The 27,363-nt window shown below is 47.5% G+C and overlaps 1 protein-coding gene across 2 annotated transcripts; it reads left to right on the top strand.

Annotated features, from left to right (window-relative positions):
• Nucleotides 1-12,116: 12,116 nt before the first annotated feature.
• On the top strand, nucleotides 12,117-25,389 carry LOC136654118 (zinc finger protein 667-like). Of its 2 annotated transcripts, none has more exons than XM_066630993.1 (4): nucleotides 12,117-12,224; nucleotides 18,076-18,202; nucleotides 19,812-19,925; nucleotides 20,889-25,389. In XM_066630993.1, exons 1-4 carry the CDS (start codon nucleotides 12,201-12,203, stop codon nucleotides 22,949-22,951), a joined length of 2,328 nt encoding a protein of 775 aa, XP_066487090.1. In that variant the 5' UTR covers nucleotides 12,117-12,200; the 3' UTR covers nucleotides 22,952-25,389. The 2 variants fall into 2 exon arrangements, with proteins under 2 accessions (XP_066487090.1, XP_066487089.1); XM_066630992.1 differs by having other exon boundaries at nucleotides 19,809-19,925.
• Nucleotides 25,390-27,363: the final 1,974 nt, after the last annotated feature.

The following is a 27,363-nucleotide window of genomic DNA, read 5'->3' as shown; positions in this document are numbered from 1 at the left end:
TTCAATGGGGCTTACTCTAAGGAAAATGTGGTTAGGATTGCAGCCTAAGTAAGTATATATGGTATTTGTTAATTATTTTCTTGCTTTTTAAAATTTTCCAACGTTTTTATTAGTTTCACTAATTAGTGTCACTCCTAAGAGGAAGAGCCACCTGTGAGACACAAGTATTTGCTTTGAAATCTAACCACAAGAAAAACTTGGAAATGAAGCTGTGAGTTATGTAAGCCTTGTTGTCTTGTGTGCTCCCTGGGGCATTTGGTGGGCCACTGTGAGATACAGGAAGCTGGACTAGATGGGCCTAGGGCCTGATCCAGCAGGGCTGTTCTTATGTTCTTAATGCTACAATTCTAACCACACTTTCCTGAGAGTAAGCCCCTGTCATGAATATGTACATGTTAGGCCTAGGTTAGCATGTGGAGCCTGAACCAAACTAAGTAAGTAACAGAGAACTGGCTAGCAGTTCCCAGCTGCAAGAATGTGAGTAAATAAACAAGAATTATTTATCTCAAGAATTATTTACCTGGAGTACCTCAAGACATGAAGGATGCAAACATCATCACGCTGTACAAGAACAAAGGTGACAGGGGTGACTGCAACAACTACCGCGGCATCTCTCTCCTTAGTGTTGTAGGAAAGCTGTTTGCCCGAGTTGCACTAAGAGGCTCCAGGTACTTGCAGAGAGCGTCTATCCAGAATCGCAGTGTGGATTCCGAGCCAGCAGGTCCACCACTGATATGGTATTCTCCCTTAGACAACTGCAGGAGAAATGCAGGGAACAACGACAGCCACTCTTTATAGCCTTCATAGATCTCACGAAGGCTTTCGACCTGGTCAGCAGAGACGGCCTCTTCAAGATTCTCCCCAAAATCCGATGTCCACCCAGGCTCCTCAGCATCATCAGATCTTTCCACAAGGACATGAAGGGCACTGTTGTCTTCAATGGCTCCACATCAGACCCCTTTGACATCCGAAGCAGAGTGAAGCAGGGCTGTGTTCTTACGCCAACCTTGTATGGGATTTTCTTCGCTGTCCTGCTGAAGCAGGCCTTTGGAACTGCAACAGAAGGCATCTATCTCCGGACCAGATCAGACAGAAAGCTCTTCAACCTCTCCAGACTGAGAGCAAAATCCAAAGTCCAGCTGAAATGTCTGCGTGACTTCCTCTTTGCTGACGATGCAGCTATCACTGCCCACTCTGCCAAAGATCTCCAGCAGCTCATGGATCATTTTAGCAAGGCCTGCCAAGATTTTGGACTGACAATCAGCCTGAAGAAAACACAGGTCATGGTTCAGGATGTGGACTCACCTACCTGCATTACAATCTCTGCGCACGAACTGGAGGTTGTCCATGACTTTGTGTACCTTGGCTGAACGATCTCTGACACGCTTTCTCTCGATACCGAGCTAAACAAGTGCATCGGTAAAGCAGCTACCACGTTTTCCAGACTCACAAAGAGAGTCTGGTCCAACAAGAAGCTGACGGAACATACCAAGATCCAGGTCTACAGAGCTTGTGTCCTGAGTACACTTCTGTACTGCAGCGAGTCATGGACTCTTCGCTCACAACAGGAGAGGAAACTGAACGCTTTCCACATGCGCTGCCTCCGACGCATCCTCGGCATCACCTAGCAGGACAAAGTTCCAAACAACACAGTCCTGGAATGAGCTGGAATCCCTAGCATGTATGCACTGCTGAAACAGAGACGCCTGCGTTGGCTCGGTCATGTCATGAGAATGGATGATGGCCGGATCCCAAAGGATCTCCTCTATGGTGAACTCGTGCAAGGAAAGCGCCCTACAGGTAGACCACAGCTGTGATACAAGGACATCTGCAAGAGGGATCTGAAGACTTTAGGAGTGGACCTCAACAAGTGGGAAACCCTGGCCTCTGAGCGGCCCGCTTGGAGGCAGGCTGTGCAGCATGGCCTTTCCCAGTTTGAAGAGACACTTGGCCAACAGACTGAGGCAAAGAGGCAAAGAAGGAAGGCCCATAGCCAGGGAGACAGACCAGGGACAGACTGCACTTGCTCCCGGTGTGGAAGGGATTGTCACTCCCGAATCGGCCTTTTCAGCCACACTAGACGCTGTTCCAGAACCACCTTTCAGAGCGCGATACCATAGTCTTTCGAGACTGAAGGTTGCCAACACACATGAAACAAGAATTACAACCTTGGGAGGTTGAGATAGGATCTCAAAACACATAGACAAACAGGCCTTGCTGAGGGAGAGTCAGCATGGCTTCTGTAAGGGTAAGTCTTGCCTCACGAACCTTATAGAATTATTTGAAAAGGTCAACAGGCATGTGGATGCGGGAGAACCCGTGGACATTATATATCTGGACTTTCAGAAGGCGTTTGACACGGTCCCTCACCAAAGGCTACTGAAAAAACTCCACAGTCAGGGAATTAGAGGACAGGTCCTCTCGTGGATTGAGAACTGGTTGGAGGCCAGGAAGCAGAGAGTGGGTGTCAATGGGCAATTTTCACAATGGAGAGAGGTGAAAAGCGGTGTGCCCCAAGGATCTGTCCTGGGACCGGTGCTTTTCAACCTCTTCATAAATGACCTGGAGACAGGGTTGAGCAGTGAAGTGGCTAAGTTTGCAGACGACACCAAACTTTTCCGAGTGGTAAAGACCAGAAGTGATTGTGAGGAGCTCCAGAAGGATCTCTCCAGACTGGCAGAATGGGCAGCAAAATGGCAGATGCGCTTCAATGTCAGTAAGTGTAAAGTCATGCACATTGGGGCAAAAAATCAAAACTTTAGATATAGGCTGATGGGTTCTGAGCTGTCTGTGACAGATCAGGAGAGAGATCTTGGGGTGGTGGTGGACAGGTCGATGAAAGTGTCGACACAATGTGCGGCGGCAGTGAAGAAGGCCAATTCTATGCTTGGGATCATTAGGAAGGGTATTGAGAACAAAACGGTTAGTATTATAATGCCGTTGTACAAATCGATGGTAAGGCCACACCTGGAGTATTGTGTCCAGTTCTGGTCGCCGCATCTCAAAAAAGACATAGTGGAAATGGAAAAGGTGCAAAAGAGAGCGACTAAGATGATTACGGGGCTGGGGCACCTTCCTTATGAGGAAAGGCTACGGCGTTTGGGCCTCTTCAGCCTAGAAAAGAGACGCTTGAGGGGGGACATGATTGAGACATACAAAATTATGCAGGGGATGGACAGAGTGGATAGGGAGATGCTCTTTACACTCTCACATAATACCAGAACCAGGGGACATCCACTAAAATTGAGTGTTGGGCGGGTTAGGACAGACAAAAGAAAATATTTCTTTACTCAGCGCGTGGTCGGTCTGTGGAACTCCTTGCCACAGGATGTGGTGCTGGCGTCTAGCCTAGACGCCTTTAAAAGGGGATTGGACGAGTTTCTGGAGGAAAAATCCATTATGGGGTACAAGCCATGATGTGTATGCGCAACCTCCTGATTTTAGGAATGGGTTAAGTCAGAATGCCAGATGTAGGGGAGAGCACCAGGATGAGGTCTCTTGTTATCTGGTGTGCTCCCTGGGGCATTTGGTGGGCCGCTGTGAGATACAGGAAGCTGGACTAGATGGGCCTATGGCCTGATCCAGTGGGGCTGTTCTTATGTTCTTATGTTCTTAACCTCTTGTGTCGTACCCGGCCCAGAAAGGCAGCGCCAGTTGGTAGACAGGGGGTGGGTCTGTCCAGTGCCGCTGAGACCAAATAAGCAAGACACTGAGAGGTGGAAGGCTATGAAGGCTCTTTATTGTTTCAACAAGACATGTCTGTGGCCTCTGGGAGACTCAGCTCAAATCCAGAAAAAGGCACTCTTCAAAGGAGTGGGACATTTTTTATACATCATAGCTCTCTGTTTTCAAATCTAGACTTCTCATTCACTGAAGATTTGACATCATAGATGGGGCTGACGCTTAATAGGCTATAGATAACTTTAGAGACACTTGATAGGCTTTTTCAGGTTACAGTTTCCATAAAAGGTAAAATTAAACAATTAAACATATTGAATTACAAAGTTTTCAAGAACCAGTAGAGTTGCTATAACATTATTTTATCCAGGACTGACCTGGCATTGACCATTTGGCAGAACTTCAGACCCATTTCTTGGCATACATCTCCGTTCCTGATTAGGATGGCCTTGCTTGAGCTACCTGTCTTATCTCTTCTGCGTTCCTTTCTCTTGTTTTAATCCGAACATGTTTCTAAAGCGTTACAATACAGGCTACAGAGATACAGGCTTAGCGAATGCTTTTGCCAAGACATTTGCCTCTGCCAAGGTTGTCTGCCCAAACTGATATTTGCTTATCTGAGTTCATTCCAGACTCTGAGACTCAAGCATCTTTAGTCAAACTTAGCCTTATTGCTTTTAATAGAATCAAGCAGTTAAAACTTATTTCTAATGACTACTATGTTCCCATATATGTTGGTTACACTTTAGGGCAAAGACTATTTTACTTATATGTGTCTCTTCCTTATTAACACAGTCTTTGAAGCTCAGAGTCCCAGCTTCTGTGAGACTTCTGTGAAAGTAACAAACAACTTCTAAAATAATTCTTCCAGTGCTTTAATGTAAGGCTTCTAGCTAAGGTAATGACACTGTCTTTTGCCCTAAAAAGCACGAAAGAATAACAATCTTTAAAACTATAAGCGGACACAGGTAGACTGTCTTTGCTAAGATGGGTATTCTTCTGCCAAATGACGCCCATCTGCTCCTTGTTATCTGTTTTAGTTGCAATTCAAACAAAGAGAGCTTTCAAAGGCAGAAGTTTTTCCTGGTACACTATCTACTTCTTGCCTCCTCCTTACTTTCAAAAAAAAGGAATAGCCTTGTCTTTATCTAACTAAAATATGTGTTGCCTTCTAAAGTTTATCTCTCGCCAATGTCTATGGTTAGCTAGCTAGACGCTTTGTTAGTTTGCCAAAAAGCATTGCCAACTGATAGCTGAGCAGTGAATTCTTTTAAGCTTAATGAGCAGAAAGGCTTTTCCCTAAGTTCATGTTTTTCCTGTGTTTTTCTTGCCTTCCCCCACCCCCGTTTTGGTTCTTTGTTGCACTGTATTGATGGCTGCTACAGGTTTGGCTTGGGGTGGGGGGTCTGAGACAGGTAAGCAGGCGTCACTTGGAAGTTTTAACATCTTAGTAGACGGAGAGGCGCCTGATCAAGCGGAATGGAATCCAGCTCTGGATCTCCAGTTGGGAAGGGTAAAGAACTATGAGGGGATAGCAACCAGGCCAACTTTAAGAAGGTTCTCTCCTCAAAAGTTTCTGGTTGGACAGTCTAAATAAGTATGAAGTCACCTCAGTACTATTAGCATGAGAAGTATAATAATGAGACCCAAGGGGTGTGTTGGGGCCTTCTTGAACAGAGCTTTTGGGTGCAACATCCTGCATGCTTCGAGCTCCATTGTCTACCATGGGCACCTGGCCTCATAGGTAGCATTGGGGCTAAAGGATCTACAAGAGTAATTGACCCAGGTGAGAGATAGATGAAGTGAACAAACAGGAAAAACGGAACCTTACCCTTTTGCTGATCTGGCAGAACTGACGAGCACACTCACGCCCACCCTCTGAGTCTTGCCCTGATCTGAGTACATTCTGAGCACACTCTGAGTCTTGCCCTGATCATGAAGCAAAGTCTTGCCCTGATCATGATGTTCCGTAAACAAGCTGAGTCAACACAATGGAAAATCCCCTGAGGAACTTGCATAGTTTACCTGCTGATCTTTGTACTGGGCTGAAATAGGGGTTAATAAAAGAAGGCAAGGAGGCTGGAAAAAGCAACCTGGCTTGCTCCTTCCTGAACTGAAAAATGTGACTCTGTGTCTTCATTGCTTCAATAGGGATTAATAGAGTTAGCCAGCTAGCTTTATTATTTTATTGCTGATATGTTTCCTAGATGTTTATGCCTCTATCATTTGCTGCCTTACTGTAACTTTATGTAACCTTATGTACTTAATAAACTAAAATCTATTTTACCAAGTTGTTTCACTGCCTGTTGGGAACAAAGATTCAAAATCCTGCCTAGCCATTTAGCAAGCTACCAAGTGCTCATTGAGGCCTAGTAACTTGAGGACTGAAGCTTTAATTGGAGAAAGAGCTCAGTGCCTTCAAGGGATAGAGTTAAGCCTAGAGGGTCTCAGTGTCCCTGGACTGAGGCACTGGCATATACAGGGTGGTGGCAGTACTACTGAACAGGGGGGCCTTGAGGGCTTTAGGGTTTGAGAACCAAGAACTCTGAGCACCCCAAACCCCGCTAAGTTTGTGACAGCCCCATTGAACAAAATAGGACTTACTTCTGAGTTGACCTGGGTCTTATATTTTCACCCTGTATTCGACTGACCATTAGCTTTGGGTTTTGGCTATCATAAAGCTTAAAGCAAAACCAGGGTTCTTTACTGAAATTGTATCCCAATCAAATATTTCATTTCAGCAACATGCGATTATTAGAAAAACTTTTGAAATTTTTGAAACAGCACAGAAGATAACAAGTGTATTTTTTTAAAAGTTTGGTTTATTAAATACGTCAAACATAAAGCTTAAAGATCCCAAATATCCAGAAAACTTTCCAGTTCATAAAACCCACATCACTGATAAAAGCATTATCGTTCTCAGAACTGGACAGACACTTTTCCAGATTTCATAATACCTTAATGCATTTCTAATTTTTTTTAAAGAACCTATTAAGATGTAATATGAGAGATGGTATATGAGAGAAACCAGATCAGAAGAAGTCAACAATCAAAGCTCAGGCCAGGCCAAGAAAGCAGTTTGGACTTCCTTCCGAGAGTCCTCCTGCGAGAGACCCCCTGATTCTATCCAATGATGCGGGCGACAACACTGGCTGTAAATTGCCTTGTGCTGGGTACCAAATCCTGTTCAAAGCCAAACCATAGAACGTCATGCACACTGACCTCTGCAAAATCCCTATGCCAGCCTGAGGGCTGTGCCGATTCTGAACAGCAGTTATTGTGGTGCAAGCATCTTCCCTGTTGTGGTTGGCAGACTGAGGGCCCAATCCTATCCAATTTTCCAACACTGGTGTCGTACCCCTGCCCCAAAGGGCAGAGCCAGTTGGTAGACAGGTGTAGGTTCTGTCCAGTGCCGCTGAGACCGAATAAGCAAGACACTGAAAGGTGGAAGGCTATGAAGGCTGTCTATTGTTTCAACAAGACATGTCCCTGGCCTCTGGGAGACTCAGCTCAGATCCAGAAGCCCCTCCTCAGGGCTTTGAGATGCTTTTATACATTTCAGTAGTAATTCAGAACACAGAGTCTCCAAAAAGGAACGTTCTCCTGGTAACCTTCCATTGTCCTTCTCATGCCCTTTCCCCCTCCTCACTTTTAGGGAAGTAGACTTGCCTTGTTTTGACCGTTTCATGTATGTTTGCTTATTCTATTTTCACCCATGTCTGATGGGTATGTCTGGCTTGTGGTTTATAGGCACTTTGTCAACTTGTCAGCAAAAAGGGTCTGTTAGTGATAAGATTAGCAAAGCAGTAAGTTTTAAGCTTTCCCCTAAGTTCATGCTTTTCTTGTCTTTGTTTCTTTCTGCTCTCCCCCCCCCCCCCGTTACTCTGTACTGATGATTGCTACAGGTTCTTGCTTTGGAGGGGGAGAAGGGGTCTGAGACAGGTTCGCATGCGTCACCGGTGCAGCCACAATGCAGCCCCGAGGTAAGGGAACAAATGTTCCCTTACTTTGAGGAGGCCTTTGTGACTGCCTCCCCACCACAGGATGCAGTGCACGCCCCATTGGTACGGTTGCACCCGCATTGGCAAATTGGATAGGATTGGGCTCTGACTTGTCTGACACAGGAGAACCACCTCTATCTGAAAGGGGCTGTAACCATCAGGTGTTTACTGGGGCAACGCTGTTACTAGAGGTGGAGTGGGAGGCACATGATCATCACTATCTCCAACAGTGTTCTAAATGAATAGAACCTGGAGGTGGGGAGTGTAGATGAATCCGACCAGGACCACAGTGCCCAGGGAAGCTTTTTTAACCCTTTCCCCTATACATCAAGGAGTGATTTTAACTGGCAAAAAAGGGGGAGGAGGCAGGTTCCCTTCCTTCTGCACCTGATCATGGAGCTCCAGCACCAGGGCTAGTTGCACTTTAAAGGCTGCCACCCCTTCTCCCCCCCCATGGGGGCCCCTTGCCTGCTCTGCCTGCCTCTCATCTTTTTTGCCTCAGCAGGATGTCTCCCACCCTCCCTGCTGGGCCTCAGCCCCAAAAGCCTGAGATGAGGCTGGGCCAGAAGACACCAGCTTGCTCCTGCTGCCTGGTGCTTGGACATTTTCATAAAGGTGCGCCTTTGTGGGTAAGATCTGTCAGCCTAAGGACATACTCAGACCTACCAAAATAGCACATACCTTGCTCTTCCTGGAGCCCATTGCTGGAGAAGGAAAGCAAGGCCTCTCAGCTGGAGTTAGAAGTTGGCTGTTTATTGAGTCCTCAGCCTGGTAGTTTGAGAAGTCTGAGAGCAAACCAGTGCACAGCATACATGACTTACATGGGGTATTGCATTAAGAACAGTTAGGTGTATACAATAAGGGCTTCCTTCAACAGTGTTACAAAGTTTTGAATTGTGTCACTGTGCAAGAAGGACCCAGGTAGCCTGACCAGAAAAAAAACAACAGAAAAGCAAAGCAGTTGTAACATGAAAGAGTATTCATCGAGCTAACAAAGACAAGGAACGAGGAGGCAGGAAAAGGATTTGAAAAGACAGGTACATAGGTATTTTTTTTTAAACCCTTCCTTCCTTCACAGCAACAAACCTTCCTCCCCCCCCCCCCGGTAACTCTCTCCGCTCCCTGCCTCACCGACTCTCTCTGGTTCCCCAACGGTTCTTTGAGCGCTCCAAAGGCCCCCTTTCACCCAACCCCCTCAACTAAGGGCCCAGTGCTATCCAACTTTCCAGTGCCGGTGCAGCTGTGCCAACAGGGCATGTGCTGCACCTTGCAGTGAGGGCCAGGCATGTAGGCCTCCTCCAGGGAAGGGAATGCTGGTTCCCTTTCCTTGGGGCTGCACCGGCACCGGAAAGGTGGCTAGGATCGGGCCCTGAATGAGCTACAGCAGCCTCTTGGTGTTGCAAGGTCCGCAACAAAGTTCAAAAACAAACTCAGTAGGCAAGAGTGGTGATCATCTGCAAGCTTTTATTTGTTGCCAGCAACGGACCACTAGGGACTCCTTATCCAAAGTGGGGAGCAATGAGAGCCATGTGGGAACTCTCAGTGCCTCCAGAGAATAGCAGTTTTCCAGTGTGAGCCTCTCTCCTTTTATTCAATTCTGGCTTCTTTGTCTGAGGAGTCTTACATTTCATTGGCTGATGTGTGACATCACAGATGGAGGCTTTCTCAGGATTGGCCAGAGATATCATGCACTTAATTATTTGCTCTTATCTTTTGCTACTCTTTACTTATTTATTACAGAACTGGATTTATGGTATGTCTTTTGGAATTATCTCCGGCCATTCTTCACTGGCCTGACCCTGACATGTTTCAAACAGCCATATTCTTTATCTATCCAACATTCCTTCTGTCTGGTCATTAATCACTGTGGGCTAACCTCTGTTTGAACTAAGTCCTCTTTAGTTGTGATTCTTCATAAGTGTACTGTTACCTTTGGGTGATGTATAGTGGTTTCTATTCTATGTGTAAACATATATTTACAAGACAAAATAACTTCTTATTTAAGGATTTTGAGAAACATTTCATTTTATTTCAATTAAATCTAGCTTCTTCTGTCAGCTTAGAATTCAGACAGAGGCTATTCATGAACGTTTTGGCTTAATTAGGGACTCTTTCTCTGGAATGCTATTGCTTATCTCTTATCTATTCCTGTCTAGCTGATTTGTAGGTGTTTGTATCTAGCATGTATGCACTGCTGAAACAGAGACGCCTGCGTTGGCTCAGTCATGTCGTGAGAATGGATGATGGCCGAATCCCAAAGGATCTCCTCTATGGTGAACTTGTGCAAGGAAAGCGCCCTACAGGTAGACCACAGCTGCGATACAAGGACATCTGCAAGAGGGATCTGAAGGCCTTAGGAGTGGACCTCAACAGGTGGGAAACCCTGGCCTCTGAGCGGCCCGCTTGGAGGCAGGCCATGGCTTTTCCCAGTTTGAAGAGACACTTGGCCAACAGACTGAGGCAAAGAGGCAAAGAAGGAAGGCCCATAGTCAGGGAGACAGACCAGGGACAGACTGCACTTGCTCCCGGTGTGGAAGGGACTGTCGCTCCCGAATCGGCCTTTTCAGCCACAGTAGACGCTGTTCCAGAACCACCTTTCAGAGCGCGATACCATAGTCTTTCGAGACTGAAGGTTGCCAACACGTGTATCTACCAAGCTCTATCTCTGTCTGTCAAACAAGATAAACTGTCTTTTTATTAAACTGCTTCTGACCTGTGTATTACTTTTAACTATCTGTTCTTGGTGTCAAGAGATATCGGCTTCCCTGATTAATTGGTGCAGGCATCCTGACTTCTCTTTATCTCTCTCTCTTTGAGTTATAATCTGTCTCTGCGTTGTGTCTAATCTCTCTTTGTACTTTCCTAACAAGCTGGACCTTGAGTTTCCTAATTAAAAGTATCTTTTGCCTAAGACAAGGGCCTTATCTGAGGAATGACTTCATACTACATTCTAGTATCTCCTGTCAGACTCTCTTAATTAACTTTGCCTAGACATCTGCCTCTTACAGGGATACAGCTCCCATATTCCATATCTGCAAGATATATTACTTCTGCCAAGGTTGCATCTTGAACTACAACTCTCAAACTTATGACTTCAAGTCCCCCTCAATAGTTTTCCTCTTTCTGTGCATTTTGATCTAACTATTTTTAACAGCTAAGATTCACTTCTGATGCTACTAACATTAATCTATTAAGCAATAACTATTAAAATATCAAAGAATGCATGGAAACATAGTATTCCTTTGACATTTCTGTGATGCCCTGGTGTAATAACTCAGTATTCATTTAAAATAGCAAAACTGTTTCTGTTTTCCTTTTGATTTAAGGAAACTAATAGAATATTGTTTAAAAATCCAAAGATGTTCTTTTGACATGAAACTCTGGTTTAAATAGCTCTCCCAGTGCATATTTTGGTTTTAAAAGGGAATTAATAGAATAATAGGTTTCCAATTAGCCTTTCTCAGTGTATATCAAACTGCATTTGGTTCAAATGGAATGCCTGTCTGATTTATGTTCTAGATTTCAGAAGCCTTCTTCTCCCTAGTTTAAAGATGCCTGAATACAAAATGCCTTTTCCCTTTTAATTCTCTATTCAGTTGCACTGACATTCAAGTTTAATTTACATCCCTAAAGACACCAACCAAAAAGCAAGCAGGCCTCATACCTTTCTTGACATGCAAACATACTAACTTTGTGGTTATTATATAATATTTTGGTTTTAAAAAAGGAACCAATGATAAGTTTAAATCTGAAAAAAAAAACCTTTTCCTTTCCATGGGTCTCTGTTTAGTTTGCTTGGCAAAAAAAGGAATTTCCAGCTTGGATAGACTTGGGGGCCAGCAGGAGGGAGAGTGTGTTAGTCCATAAATCTCTTATCAGCAGACAGTGGCTTCAAAGGAGCATTTCTCTCTCTCGAAGGCTGTCAAAGTAACATTCCTCTCTGATTTACTGCGTGCTTGAAGCAGACCCTCTTTTCACTGAGAAGTGAAGTGGTTTTTTGTAAATCTCACTTTCCCATTTAGCTGCTCTATTAGGCTTTATTTCGTTTGTGAATATTTAGATATAAACGCCCCTAGAACTAACACTTGCTTCACTGAACATTTGGTCTGGCAGCATAACATTTGTTTGTGTCTGGGTTGTGGCTTTTCTTTAGCTTGCATCATTGGCACAAATGAATTAAGACTCAGCGCCCTGCCCCCCTCTGGCTGCGCCACTGATGCAGACTTGCGAAGAGAGCCCGAGCCCTGAGGCTGGGGGTGCTCCTCGGAGGGGGCAGGGCGCCCCCAGCAGGCTCCAGCGAGCAGCCCCCCGCCCAGCGCGAGGAGCCGGAGCCTGGTCTGCACTCCCTCCCAGACCTCCGCCCGCCCCCGCGCATGCGCGCTCCGCTGGGCGAGCGGTGGGCTGGGCTGGGCGGGGGTCTTGGAGGCTGCCGGGGCGAGCGCCGCCCCTCCCCGCGGCTAGGCGCCTCCCCTCGCCGGGCTGCCGGCCCGCAGCTGCTCCCCGCGCAGGCAGCGGAGCGCCATGCCGGGAGGCCGCTCTTCGCAGGTAGGAAGGGGGTGCCCGCCGCGGCTCTGCGGGCGGGGGCTGGAGCCGGGCCGCAGGAGGGGGGCAGCGGGGGCACCTTCTTCGCGCTCCCCCAAACTCCCCTCAAGTGGAAAGCTGGCCCCGCGGCTGGCGGGGCTAGAGCAGCCTCCCCTTGAGCTGCTAGTGCTCCTCTTGCAGGGCGTGTTTTCAAAGCGTGGGCAGATGGCAGGGGGCATCCCGTCTAGCAGGGGTGTGCAGTGGATGCGGAGGCAGGGCAGGCGCTGCCTCCCCACCGAAGTCCTTCAAAGAGCACTGCTGCGAGGACCAGGAGGTCCTAGCAGCAGGGACTTGTGGTGGGTGGGGAGGCAGGGGAGGCAGAGCCTCCTCTCTGGAGTGCTTCCTAAGGTGCTGCCACCATGGTTCTCCCACTTTGCACTTGGGTGGAGTGTGCTTGAGCACCTTTTCAAAGATCTCCAGTGGGGAGGCTCTGCCTCCCCCACACGTCCCTGCCCTCCACCGTCTGAGGAGGCACAGCCCCCACAGGCCTCTCCAATCTCCTGCTGCTGCCTGCTTAACCAGACCTACAAACAGGCCTGTGTGGGGGTCTGGAGACAGAGAAGGGTCGTTCTGGGGTTGGCTTTTGGGGGAAGCGCAGTTTGTCCTCCGTGCCGCCTCCTGGCAGACAGGAAGGCAAAGCGGCGCACTCCTGCCAAGGCTGTGGCGTAGAAAGAGCAGTGTCAGGAGCAAAGATGTGGTCTTTGGAAGAGAGGGCAGCCCTGGACAAAGACACGCGAGGCTTGACCCCCCAGGATAGGCCTCTCAGAACTGGGCCTGCAGTGCGCACTGCCCAGGAGGTCCCAGCGAGAAAGCACTGGGAGGAGGGGCTTCTCCTGCCCAGTACAGTCTGTGCATGCCAGGCTGCTGTTGAGGGCTCAGGCGTGTGAGGAAGTAGGCCTCACGGAGATGCAGCAGCCTGTGGCTCTTGCCAGTGTGCGCGCAGTTGATGGGGTCCGCTACAAGACTGGTCGGCCTCCTCTAGCAGACCCCATCAACCGTGTAGGGCGCTATCCTGCCGCTCTCCCAGTCGTCTCTTGCAGTGCCCAGCTGCAGCACAGGGACTAACGGCTGTTTGCTCACTCCTTTGTTCTCTCCCTTTGGGTGGAGAGAGCGTAGATCTGAAGTGATGCTGTAAGGCTGGGTCCCTCTGGCCCAGCAACCCCGACTTGTGGCCCTCCAGTTTCCCAGCCCTGGCACCCAGAACCCTTTTAAAACTGGAGGTGCCAGAAATGGAATCTGGGTTTGCATTTGTGCAAAGCATGTTCTCTGCCACTGTGCTGTAGAACCACCAGCAGTGGCCTAAGAGGCCTTGCAATTAATTATGGTGGGAAGGAACTGCAGTGTTCTGTGAGTGAGGCACACACAGGGACACCGTGCAGACAACTGAAAGCTCAAGCAGCTGCCATTTTGGGTTCAGCTCCTGTAAGAGTCGCAGAATGTGAAATAAAGTTTGCTCCGTGCATTTCTCTCTGTGACAGTTTGCAGCAGCAAATAATACAGACCTGGCAAGCACTTGATTACTGGCCTGGGGCACCTTCCCTATGAGGAAAGGCTGCAGCGATTGGGCCTTTTCAGCCTAGAAAAGAGGCGCCTGAGGGGGGACATGATTGAGAAATACAAAATTATGCAGGGATGGACAGAGTGGATAGAGAGATGCTCTTTACACTCTCACATAACACCAGAACCAGGGGACATCCACTCAAATTGAGTGTTGGGAGAGTTAGGACAGACAAAAGAAAATATTTCTTTACTCAGCGTGTGGTTGGTCTGTGGAACTCCTTGCCACAGGATGTGGTGACGGCATCTGGCCTGGATGCCTTTAAAAGGGGATTGGACAAGTTTCTGGAGGAAAAATCCATTATGAGTTACAAGCCATGATGTGTATGTGCCACCTTCTGATTTTAGAAATGGGCTATGTCAGATGCAAGGGAGGCACTAGGATGCAGGTCTCTTGTTATCTGGTATGCTCCCTGGGGCATTTGGTGGGCCACTGTGAGACACAGGAAGCTGGACTAGATGGGCCTATGGCCTGATCCAGTGGGGCTGTTCTTATGTTCTTAAGCACCCTGTGCAAATGGAATGCATGCTCTCAGTTTCCCAGAATCCTTGGCAAACATTCCAAGTTGTTTCCCAGAATCCTTGACAAAGAATAGGCCCTCAGTTTGGCTTTACTTGTCGTAAGAAGCGACTGAACAGCCACCGGGGTAGATGGGACTTGTTAGCCTGGGAAGGCAGCTCATCTGAGAGAAGGAAAGCTCTGATCCCAAACCTCCACTGCCTTGTGGCTACATCCAATTAAGGAAAAGACTTCAGGAGTCAACCTTGAGGCAAAATCCGCAGCCGGAGTCCCTGAGGCAGTTCATGGCTGAGCACAGTCACATTCTGGCAACTCCTGCGACGCCGCTGGAACCAACCGTATTGGCTTCTGCCTTTCCATTGGACCATTTCAGCGACGTGGAGAGGGGGGATTTGCTGCATGGGTAACAGTCTATCCTCCATACCTACTTTACCCAGGCTTCGCGCACTGGAGAGGACACTCTGTTCCAAAACACTATTCAGAGCGTGATACCATAGTCTTCCGAGATTGAAGGATGCCAACAAGATTGGCAAACATGCACATGAACATACATGTACATACCCCCTCCCCCATCAGCCTGTGCCTCATTCATACTTGCAAAATCACTCACTGCTGGCCAACCTGAAATGGGGCTTGGGTACTAACTAGAGCAGTGTTTCTCAAACTATGGGTTGGGACCCACTAGGTGGGTCGTGAACCAATTTCCGGTGGGTCCCCATTCATTTGAGTATTTTATTTTTAAGAGAGTAGACTTGATGCTACCATGGTGTGTGACTGCATTTGGGGAAATGTTATAGACCTGTACTTTTAACAGCCTACTATGTATATGCTTTTAACAATGATAGTAAATGGGACTGATCCCTGGGTAAGTGTGGGCAGGATTGCAGCCTCAGATTGTGAAAAATTTTCCAGCTTGATGATGTCACTTCCAGGCATGAGATCACTTCTGGGGGGATCCTGACAGATTCTCATTCTATAAAGTGGATCCCGGTGTCAAAGTTTGAGAACCACTGAACTAGAGTCTGGTGATGTGCATGTGGGGCTGTGTGTTGGCAGGGTGGGCAAGATTTTTCATTCTCTTCTCTATCCTTAATTCTATTGATAGGATTTGTGGCCACATTCCTTAGTGGGATGTACACTATAACCTTGCATCCTTCATTGTGTTTTCGGCTGTCAGCATTCATTGTTCTATGGTCCAGGGATATGCGGTGGGTGGGAAGGCAGAGCCTCCCCACCAGAGTCCTTCGAAAAGCACCACCACCTTGGGAAGTGTGCAAGTACTCTCAACCTTCATTAGCTTAGCGCAGGCTACAAGTAGACTAGAGCAGCGGTTCTCACACTTTTACCACCAGGACCCACTTTTTAGACTGAGAATCTGTCAGGACCCACCGGAAGTGATGTCATGACTGGAAGTGACATCATCAAGCAGGAAAATTTTTAACAGTCCTCAGCTACAATGCTATCCACACTTACCCAGGAGTAAATCCCATTTACTATCTCTGTTAAAAGCATATATATGGGCAGGGCAGGAGGTCTGGTCTAGCAGGTTGAGCCTCCATTTGCCTGAAGATAACATCCGCAGGTCGCCAGTTCGAGGCCACCAGCACCGTGCGACTTTGAAGCAGTTGACAAGCTGAGCCGAGTTATTCCATCTGCTCTGAGCGTGGGAGGATGGAGGCCAGAATGTTGTGACCAGATCAGAAAGAAACATCTGAATGTTGTGGTTTCTTGAAAGATAGAACCTTCTTTCCAATTGTAAAAATCCCAACGGGGATTTAATTCGCCTGCCTATGTAAACTGCCTTGAATAAAGTCTGAAGAGAAATCTGAGGACCAAGAAAGGCGGTATAGAAATACCTGTATTATTATTATTATTTATTATATAGTAGCCTGTTAAAAGTACAGATCTGTAACATTTCCCCAAATGCAGTGATGTATCATGGTAGCATCAAGTCTGATATATTAAAAATAAAATATTGAAATGAATGGGGACCCACCTGAAATTGGTTCGCGACCCACCTGGTGGGTCCTGACCCACAGTTTGAGAAACACTGGACTAGAGCATCCTGAAGGGGTGTTTGCACACCCAGTGAGATGTGTCTCTTTGCACAGTGTACACACACCCATGAGATGAGTCCTCATCTCAAGCCGCTTCTGAAATGCTTCTCAGGGTTCAAAAGCAGCCGGCCATGTGCCATCAGGGAGGAGCAGAGCTGCTGTTAGGTCATCCCAAGGCTCCCTTGGACACATGCAGTTAATGAAGCAGCCTTGGGGGTTCCTGGCCTTGATGCATGTTTGAGTCCTGCTTCACACAGACTGAGGGGGTGAGGTTCTTTCTGGACTGTGTCACAGTACCCCGTAAATGGGGGAACTTCATGATTCATTTTTTTTCTCCCTAGGCAAAAAGGCCACCTTTTTCATATACATCGAGCATTTTTGACTGAGTTCTGGCCTGGCCTCCTACTGACAGAGGTTTAAGTAGGGGGGGATTTTTTGATGGAGAAATACTTGCTCGTGCAGCTTGGAAGTGTGACCACCTTGTAGGCAGTTTGTGTGAACTGTTAGGCCAGGCTGACTTTTCTGCCCCTTTCTCATAAAAGATATTGGGGTCGACCATTGCTGGAGCCAGTATGAGCGACCCCAACTTCCCTGAGGGAGCTGCCTTACCAGGGCCAAGCAGCGGCAACAGCAACAGTAGCAGCAGCAGGGGGAAGGGGGAAAGATTGGAGGTGGAGGAAAAGTGGCTGGCAGCTGGAAGGGAGGAGCGCTGGCTTATCTGCTGGATCCTGCCGGTGAAGTGTGGCTGATAAGAGCAAACCCACCACTGAGGATCATTCAGATGGCCTGTCTTTGATAGAAACCCCCAGACCATTTGGGAGGCAGGACAGAGCAGAGCACATCTCTGGGGGGTTGGAGAGCCAGCCCCAGTGGGGTGGTGACAGCAGACTCAGAGACCATGGGAGTTTGCCCAACCCACCACCCACCAACCTGACAACAGCAGTGGTGGCAACTCTCACAGTTTGTCCCCCCTCCCAGGGGACAGACTGGTCCAATGCTGTTTCAAACATAGTGAATTGGGACACATCACTGCACTTCCAGCTCTGCCCAGAGGCTGTTCTGCCTAAGCAGCATCATCATTTAGCGGCAGATAGGCAAGTCCCTACCACCTGCAGGAACAGTGGGGTAGTGATGCCCACCATCCATGGAGCCCTAGCAAAACCTCCTCAGATCATTGTGGGGGCACACAGACATCGCTCCCCTCCATGAGCCCCGAGAGGGTCCTGCAGAAGGCCTGCCTGCTTGTCCAGTACAAGGGGTGGCTGGGAGAGTGTTCTCAAAGGATACGCTGCACCTGTGATGGTGGACCACAGCTTTGTTGGCCTGGTGGAGGAGGAAACTGCCAGTGGATGAGGAATTTTTGCTGGTTTGGCTATGGTTAATTTTGACATGGTGGTTGTGCTTTGCTGCTGTTTTCATGGTTGTTTGATATATTAGCTTCTCTGTATCAGATATGAAAAAGTGAGATATAAGTCTTTTAAATGGCCATGTTCTTAAATGAATTAGACTTGGGTGCCTCTTATGCACTGCCCGTTGCTTGCTAAATCCAGAAATGTGCATTGATTTTTTTCAACAGTAATGGGAACTGGACATTGTGGTGGTTTGTTTAAAATTCATGGGAGCTGATTGTTGAATGGAATGATTTGTTCTGTTCCTGACCTAGACTTGTATCCTCCTCCAGGCACTGGTGAGGTTTGAGGATGTCATTGTTACTTTCTCCAGGGAAGAGTGGAAGATCTTGAAGGAGTGGCAGAAGGAGTTATACTGGGAGGTGTTGAAAGACACATACAAGGCTTTGCTGCTTGCAGGTAGGGAGAGACTGCAACTGAAAAAGACTTGTGATGATTGAGACAGGTTTTCTGTGTTAGAAACTACAGCCCTGTCTGTTTCCAAGAAATCTTTTGTTCTTATATTATAACTGGGCAGGAGGTCTGGAGGGTAGAGCCTCCGTTAGCCCGAAGATAACATCAGAAGGTCGCCAATTCGAGGACACTGGCAGCTCCCTGAACGGCTGAGAATGGAAAGACCTTGCAGCAGCTGACTAGCCGAGCTGAGTGATTCCACCTGCTCTTGGTGTGAGCAAGAAGCGTCTTGGCTGCCCTCCATGTGAGAGATGGAGCTGCTTGTCAGCCTGCGTGGAAGAACCGGAGGCCAGAAGTGAGACCAAACCAGGAAGATCCATTCTGAAATGTTGTTAGTTCTTGAAAGAGAGAACCTCTATGATTGTAAAAATCCCCTTGAGGGATTTAGAAACGCCTGCCTATGTAAAACGCCTTGAATAAAGTCAGAGGAGTAATCCGATGACCAGAAAGGCGGTATATAAATACCTAGTTGTTGTTGTTAGCTGAAAGTGTTCTAAAGACTGAGGGCCCAATCCTATCCAATTTTTCAGTGCTGGTGCAGTTGTGCCAGTGGGGTGGGTGCTGCATCCTATAGTGGAGGGGCAGTCACTGGGGCCTTCTCAAGGTATGGGAACATTTGTTTCCTTACCATGGGGCTGCAGTGTGGCTACACCGGAGCTGAAAAATTGGATAGGATTGGGCCCTAAGTTATTTGCTGCTTTGACCAATCTAGCCAAATTGTTCCTAAAATGTTATTCCTCTGATTGCCAGAGATCCACTTTGCATTTCCTACTCAAATCAATTTGTCATTTTTTTTTCAGACTAGCAAATCTCAAGAGTAGTGTTTCTGAACAGGGTGGTGGTGTTGAGCATGGCAGACAGATTGGATCAGGGGTGTCAGGCTTGTTTCATACAGTGGGCCAAGTAGCATTCATGGAACCTGCTGAGAGCTGGAAATGACATCATTAAGCAGGAAGTGATGTCATTAAGCAAATGATGGCCAGAATTAAGCACTTTGTTCTCATGTGGAAACTCAGCTGCAAATGACAGAAAATATGTAAATATTGATAATATTTTTAAGATATGGAGAGCCCAATTATCACGCAGGCTGCCCTTTCAGCAGTGCCATTTCTGCCAAGGCATCACAGCTCTGCAGCTGCAAGGTGTTCTTCAAAGTGATGCCTCGGCAGAAGGGGCATTGCTGAAAGGGCGGCACACATGATAAATGGGTTCTCCCAGCACCTCGGCAGCTTCTCCCTCTCTCACCCCTCTTGGTGTGCCTACTCCCCTGTAGCATCCCTTGCCTTTGAGGCCTTCTATCTTTCTCTCTCAGTGCCTGGGCAGAATCTGTGCTGTTGAAAGGGCAGCACTAGGAGAGCCCAATTACTGTGTGGGCTGTACCCAGCCCACGGGCCTCATGACACCCTGGGCTAGATTCTTAGAATCCACTGTGTTTCTGAAGAGGACCCAGAGAGAAATAAAGATGCTAGAAATAAAGTTGTCTTCATCTGCTTTGTTATGCTTTCTCCTAATTCTTGTCCTTCCCCCCCCCACCCCATCTTTGTGCCATGAGGAGGATCTCCGGTCACCAGATCTGGCGTTTTAGCATGGTTTGAACAATGTGAACATCAGAACCTCAAAGGAACTCAGAAATCCAGAAATGGTGATTCTTCTGACAGTTCTTGCACATGTGAGTGAACATAAACAGAACCAGTAGCCCAATTCTACCTAAATGCCCATGCAGTGGCATTGGTGCGCCTCCTGTTGTATCCCACAGGGGATTTCAGCTGCTGGAGGTCTCCTTGGGGTAAGGGAAAATTTGTGCCCTTGCCCTGGGGTAAGTCCCAGCAGCTGCTATGGGGCAACTCAGACTTGTACCAGCTCAGTGACTGGCACTGGTCCACATTGCTCCATGAAGAAGGATCAGACCCAGGAAAGGATTCAGAATTCGGCATGTGCTGCTGCCACCGATACTGCCCCCCGGGCCTGATCTGCCTTCCTCCCCACCTGTTCTGCCCATCCCTTCCTATTCAACCCCCTCCCCGCCTGCGTGGCTTACCTGCTCTGGCAGGAATTCATGAGTCCACGTCATTGGAGGCTACTGTGTTATTGCTGTAATGCTAGTCGTGCCAGTGGGGGAGGGGGGTAGGATTGGTCTGTAAGAGTCATGCCCAGAATTTGGACGACCACGCCAAAGGAGGAAACACTTGGCTGAGTCTTGTAATTGCTGAAAGGACTGTTGCTGTACTTTGCATTGGATGCAAGAATAGCCAGCTACTTATGGAATGTGGTTATAGTAACTAATGCAGCCCAGTTCTTGCTTTCTTAATTTGCTGGAGCAAGTGAGTGATTGCAAGTCCTCTGATGAGGAATTTAACAGCAAATCATTCTTTATACATTTTTCCTGGGCTGTAATAGCTTTCCCTTTTGGAAGCACTCTTGGGAGTCTAATCGGTTCCACTTCTGCCTTCACTACAACATCCAAAATAAAGGATTTTTAAAAATATGGGTGAACAGTAGGGATATGCCTTTGCCAAGCAAAATGTATTCTTTCTTGCACGCCTCCCTCCTACTTCACAATTTTATTGCTGGCTCCGTGTCTTTTATTGTGTTCTTTTTAGATGGCTAATTTCCTGCTTTCTCTTTCCTGCAGCAAATGACCAACCCACAAAGAGGTGCCGTGAGGAATGTGCTGAGCAGGTGGGACACTTCTCATTGGTGCATGGCAGGTCAGAGGAAGTCACAGCCCAACATGGCAATGTGGGAGGAGCCCCTGAACTTTTGCATATGTCAGTAATGCAGCAAGAAAGCCCCTTGAGAGCCGAGCTTCTTCCACAAGCTGAATACAGAAAGAGCATTCAGGAGCTGGCCCAATTTGCCTATTCTCCAAGAACAGTCACAGTGTCAAAGCCATTCGGGCACAGTGAGTGTGGCAAGAGGTTCCAACGCAAATGGCTGCCTCAAGTACGCCAGAAGATTGACACAAAGAATGTGTCCTTTCGCTGCCCTGAATGTGGGGTGGGCTTTCCCAGCAACTCACAGCTGAGAATGCACTGGAGGGTCCACATTCATGCAGGCACAGATGGTAGGAAGACCTCTCCCTCTCTGGAGCCTGGTCAGCCAGTTCACCCCCAGGAGAGTCGAGCAGGGGAGAAGCTGCACCTCTGTGCTCTCTGTGGGAAGAGCTTCCAGAGGTACCTAAGCTTTCTCCAGCATCAGAAGGGCCATGATGAGGCTGGGCCCCAGCCGTGTGCTCAGTGTGAGGTTGTCTTTATGTTCCAAAGTGACCTGGAGATCCATGAGGAGAGCCACCTAGAGGAAGTACTGGGTGCGCAGGCCACATGTGGCACCAACTGCATTTGCGACATTTCTCTTCAACTGCACTTTGCATCCCAGCTCAGGAAGTGCGTGGAGAGCAGCCAGTTCGGTTTACAGAGTCATGAACAATTGCACCAGAAAGTACGCTGCAAGGAGAAGCCCTATTCCTGTGGTCAGTGTGAACAGCGGTTCACATTGGAGGTCAACCTGGAGGCGCACTACAGGTATCGCCACAAGGAGTGGCTGCTGAAACATCAGTTAAACTGCTGTGTCCCAAACTGTCTCCTGCAGCACAGGAAGGTTCAAACCAAGCAGAAATCGCCCAGATCAGCCCCCAGTGATGGCAGCATTGGCTTCCGGAGTTCTGGCCTGCCATCTTGCACTCTGCGCAGTTGCTCCTACTGTGGCAAGTGGTTTGTCTCCAAGTTCAGACTTCGCAAGCATCAGAAGAGACACAATCATGGAGGCGCTGCCAAGCGTGACCAAAAAATGGGCTTCATGGGGGGCTTTGGTGGCCCCCCACTGGCTCATGTGATCAAAAAGCTGCACAGTTGTCAGGAATGTGGGAAGAAGTTTGTGTACAAGTGGCAGCGGGATGCACACCTGAAAGGTCACGCCCGGGAAAAACAGCCTCTTTCTCTTCACCGTGAAAACGTTTTAGTGCATGAGATGGTTCTTGGTCAGCATCATCAGGTGCCTGCCAAAAGGGGGGCAAGTAAGAATGGCAAGCGCGGGCAGAGGTGTGCCGAAGAGCAACTTTGTCTATGTGAGGAGTGTGGAAAGGTCTTCAGAAAGAACTACCTGCCTGTGCACCAGGCGTTCCATGCAGGGCTGAGGCACAAGTGCCTTTTGTGTGAGAAGATCTTCAACTTCAGGAGTGGGGCTATTCGGCACCTCAGGCGTCATTGGCAAAAGGGGGATTTTTCCCCGTGTCTGGAAGGCAAGAAGAGGGGTAGCTCTAGGCCCTGTGTATGCATGATAGAAAGGATTTCTATGGGCCCGCAGCACAAGCAACAAAATGCTGTGGACAGAGTGCCTCGGCCAAGCGAAGGTTCCCCAACCAAGAACCTGCATGCAGTGCATGGGCAGAGCCTTGGTTCAGATTGTGGCCTTGGTGTCCAACCACATGGTCCCTTGAGAGGCCAGCAGGAGGACCAGGTAGAGCATGAACAGAGATGTGACTGGAAGTTGAAGCTGCAACAGTATCAGAATAGTGTCCTCAGGCAATTCAAATGCCCTGACTGTGAAAAGGAGTTTGCCCACATGGCCTTTCTAATGATGCACCGCAGGACACACAAGAGCAAGCAGTTGTACCAGTGCACTGAATGCGGCAAGAATTTTATCAGCAGCTTTTATCTTGGCCTACACAGGAAAAGGCATGTGAAAGAGAGCGCATAAGACTCTGGAAAAAAGGAGTGCGCCGCATGAGCTCTCATTTTCACTGGGCAGATTGAGGTGAGAGAGATTTGTGTGCAGTTTTCAACTGCTTTAGGTAAGTTCCATGGGTAAAATCTGTGCCACCCCAACCTACTTGACTTGTGGGCTATTTCTCTCCACCCAGCCAGCACCAGGCCTCAGCAGTCTTGTTGGTGATTCTGACCACAGGAAAAGAACAGCCATAAACGTGTGCCTGTTGTAAAGACAGTTTGGCATTCACTTGCAGTAGTTTTTGAGTGCATGACACTAGCAAAATTCAGGGTTGACTCTTGAAAAATCCCATCTCTTGCGGTAAATTATTTGTTTGCTTAACTTGATACACAAAGAGCTGAGCAATCACTCCACTTGCGCTTTCTTGCAATGAAAGAACAATTGTTGCAATATTTGGTGAGGTTTGGGTGGTGGCAACGAAGGGAAGAAAAGCAGGGACCCTTGGGAAGAGGTGATGAACTGCAGGTGGTGTAGAATCCTCTCCTTTCAAATACCAGCAATTCAGTTTGGTTACACTGGGGTGGACTTTGGGTTGGATCCCAGGTTGTGCTTGGACACCCTTCCAGGGAAACCTTGAGAGGTGTGAAAAGCACTTTGACTTGGCATAGGGTCGGTCACTCAGAAGACTTCACGGGACATGCCCGAGCGTATCTTTGGATCCAAACCATTACATCAAATGCCTGAAACGTGGTGAATGTTGACCATCCTAATTGAATTGGGTGACCATTGGTACGGTGTACTGTGGGATGTTTGGGCTTCCACAAAATTCATCTGTGATGCTTGACATTCTTGTTGAGGTGAATATCAGCATTTGCTGCAATAGCTAAGGGGGATCCTCTTTAATTCTGAGGGTTAGGAATATGCAGGATTTTATAATCTGATGTCAGAATGTCGTTCTGCACAGTGTAGGCATGGAAGTACACAACATTCACCATCCTGGACCCATGAAATGTCACTTGCAGCTCTTGGTGAGCAATCAATTTATAAATAAATGTGTCTGAGAAATCCTTTTTGTCCCCTGCCACATCTCTTGAGAGCCCCTGTAGAAGTGACTGATGGTGTCCAGTGTATTAGATGGGAAAAGGATGTGCAGGACACTGGATGGGGCCTTAAGATTTCTGAATCCAAATGGTCTGGGGGCATTCAGCTTAGCATAATGCACTGCAATTCAGCACATGCTGTTTGCAAGACTGGAAGTATGTCTTAAAGAAGAGGGTGGATTGAAACCTTTGAGAGCCATAGGAGCTGATTCTGTGCATTGTGCACATGTGTATGCATGCTCCACTCCAAATTCAGTGCCAGAGGACTCAAATTTTGCACTCTGTGCACATGGATGCAAATACCTGTTAAGTTAAAGTTAGTTTAGTTTGAATTGGAGGCTCAGTTTCTTTCTTACTGGGTCTAATTACTTGCTGTTGGTGCAGAATTGAGGGAAAGGAGCTGTCTGGTGTCAGGAGACAAATTCTGGGCTCAAGTTAGGATGTGATATGACTGGCAACGTCTCAAATTTTCAACACTCCCAAGAGTCCTTCAGCATCCATAAAGAAGTCAAACCCTCCATATATTTTCTGTACTCTGCCACTTTACATATAGTTGAACATAAGGGAATTGATGCAAGTTTGGTGTTTTATAAAAGTGAAGTGCCCTCCGTTTGGTCAGGTGGCTCCAGTCTCATTCAAAACCAGTCACTGAAAATGAAAAAAGGTCAACGGTCCAGCAGAATGCTTCTGTTTTATCCATCCCACTGCAGCCTCTGAACCTGCTTTTCTCAACAGTCATGAAAGTTTGAGCATGGCTAGGTAAAAAGATTCTAATTTCTAAAGGCACCACTAACTGACACGTAGGTTAAGGCTGGAATAAATCTGGAGACTCGAGAGATCTCTTTCCTTCCCTCATTTATGAAGCTCTGAATTTAAAATATGTTTTAAAAAATTTTTTACATTGGTGATGTGAAGAAGTGTTGGAGTATTTTTGGCAGGTCTGTTTAGGGCAAACGTTGTTGCCTTGTAGAAGAGCTGCTGTTGTTAAGTGGCTGCTCAGGATTTAAACTGGGGTCTCAGATCATATCTCCACTGATCCTTTTTACCCAGAAGTTTAGGCAGGAAAGGAACCTCCTTGGCTCTGATGCAAACAGAAATCAGAAAGCAATTTTCATTGCTCCTTAAAACTTTTGAAGGGAACAGTATTGGTGGAGAAGCATGTTGCAAGCATGCATATTTTTGCTGAAAAAGCACCATATAGATATTCTTAATAAACAGGTATGTTCAAGACCATTGCGATGTTGGCCATTCAGTGTTCCACTTGTGATAGGTGGTGTGTGGAATAATAGAACTGTGTGCATAATTGCAGTTGACTAAAACTGATGGTGAAAGTTTGATACTGCAAATTAAAATATTTTTCTGATTAAACATTCATTTCAGGCAGTGTCTTTTCTAGAAAAAAAAACCTTTTGTGGGATGGGAGGTGACCTTTTAATTAAAAAAAAAAAGTTTTGCTATCCATCTGGGAAGGGCCAGTAGTGGAGTTGAGTCTTTCAAGCAGAACGCGAGTCTGCCTCAGGGCTACTGCAGCAGCAGCCAATCCCTGTGGCATTAGATCAGGGGTGTCCAAACTTTTTGGCAGGAGGGCCACATCATCTCTCTGTGTCAGGGGCCAGGAAAAAAAGAGTTAGTTTACATTTCAAATTTGAATAAATTTACATAAACGATTGCATTAGAGATGGAACTTATATGAATGCATGAAGGTCTTGCAATAGCTCAAGACCTATAAAAGGCCTTGCACAAAGCAAGGCTGGCCTTTCTTTTGCTGCCACTGCTGCATCACAGACGTGAAACAGCAAGCAGTGGAGGGAGCCCTTGTCCCACAGCTCACATGAGGTCTCAGTTGGCTGTCATGCTGAGAGCAGTTGTGTTGGACCAGCACAGGCTCCAGCAAGTCTCCAGAGCTCATTAGAGACTGGGGGCTCCTATGTGGGCCAGATTGAGAGTGGCTGCAAGTGGCCCCAGGGCCGGGGTTTGGGCACCCCTGCATGAGATGAATCTGCAAGCAGCGGATTTTGTTTTGGCCACTTTTGCACTGTGACTAAAATCAAGCCAGCGAATGTTTAAAGGCCTGTTGTAATCTACCTCATGAACACTTTTTCCTGGCTGTCTGTGGTGTTGTGTGAGACATATGAGGGAAGGAATGACTACATGAGAGGAGTGGTTTTCCCTTCCATATGCACTCTGCTTAGGCCAAGTTTAAAATTTCAAAGGCAGGATGGTGGGGTAGACTTGTCGTTGCTGCAGACACACAGGATCCAATCCTATCCAACTTTACATGCTGATGTAATTGTGCTAACAGGGCATGCGCTGCACCCTGTGATGGGAAAGCAGTTATGGAGGCCTCCTTGAGGTAAGGGAATTTTTGTTCCCTTCCCTCAGGGCTGTATAGATGCTGGAAATTTGGATAGGATTGGGTCTGTAACTACTTTGTGTTTACATCTTATTTTTGACATCTGTGGAGGGAAGGGAGTTGGTATGGTAGTGTTGAGCCCAGACTGGACTCAAATCCCTGCTGTGCCATGAAATTGCCTTGCCTCGAACCAGTAGCCTACCTCATAGGCTTGTTGTGCAGATATGAGGGCAGCTGTGGGACTGTCATATACATGGCCCTAAATGTCTTAGAAAGAGAGCAGAATAAAAAATAGAAAAAGCTTGGTGAAGTCAGGGTGCTGCAAATGGCTGTTTCTTGCCTAGAGATGGGCTTTTTGGCACTTAGCTAATTTACATGTTATATTAACACTTAGTAATTCACAGCTGCTTCTGTAATGAACATAGGAAGAGCCCCGCTGGATCAGGTCAACGGCCCATCTAGTCCAGCTTCCTGTATCTCACAGTGGCCCACCAAATGCTTCAGGGAGCACACAAGACAACAGAAAAAGCCATGTAAACGTTGTAGCTTCTCATCCACAAAGGTTGCTTCCCACACGCCAGTTGTCAACGGAACAGCACCAGCACTGTGACAAGTCCAGCACCCATCTACCCACCTCCAAGAGGTGCTGCAACAGCAGGAAGGGTAACAAACATGCCCAGAGGAAGGAGGGGTTGTAGGCATCCCTCTACAACTCATCAACTTCAGATTTTTGACAGGAAACACCTAAAGCTTTGTCCTAATTCTTATGGCATTCTAGCTCTGTAATTGGCAGCTCTAAGGAGCCATTTGGGGGCAGTGCCATGTGGGTATCAATACTGTATTATATCAGTCTTTGTCTCCACAGTTGTCCATGCAGGACAGTCCTCTTTCCCCATTGCTGATCGGAAATAAGTCTTTGTCCTCCATTCCTTCCCACACAGCTCATGCAGGAGCCATTTGTAATCTGGCAGCTTGTCACAAGATACTGC

This window comes from Tiliqua scincoides, chromosome 5 (genome assembly GCF_035046505.1).
Source record: "Tiliqua scincoides isolate rTilSci1 chromosome 5, rTilSci1.hap2, whole genome shotgun sequence".
NCBI lineage: Eukaryota > Metazoa > Chordata > Lepidosauria > Squamata > Scincidae > Tiliqua > Tiliqua scincoides.
The sequence above is the reverse complement of the archived record's forward strand: the minus strand, read 5'-3'. Positions and strand labels throughout refer to the sequence as shown.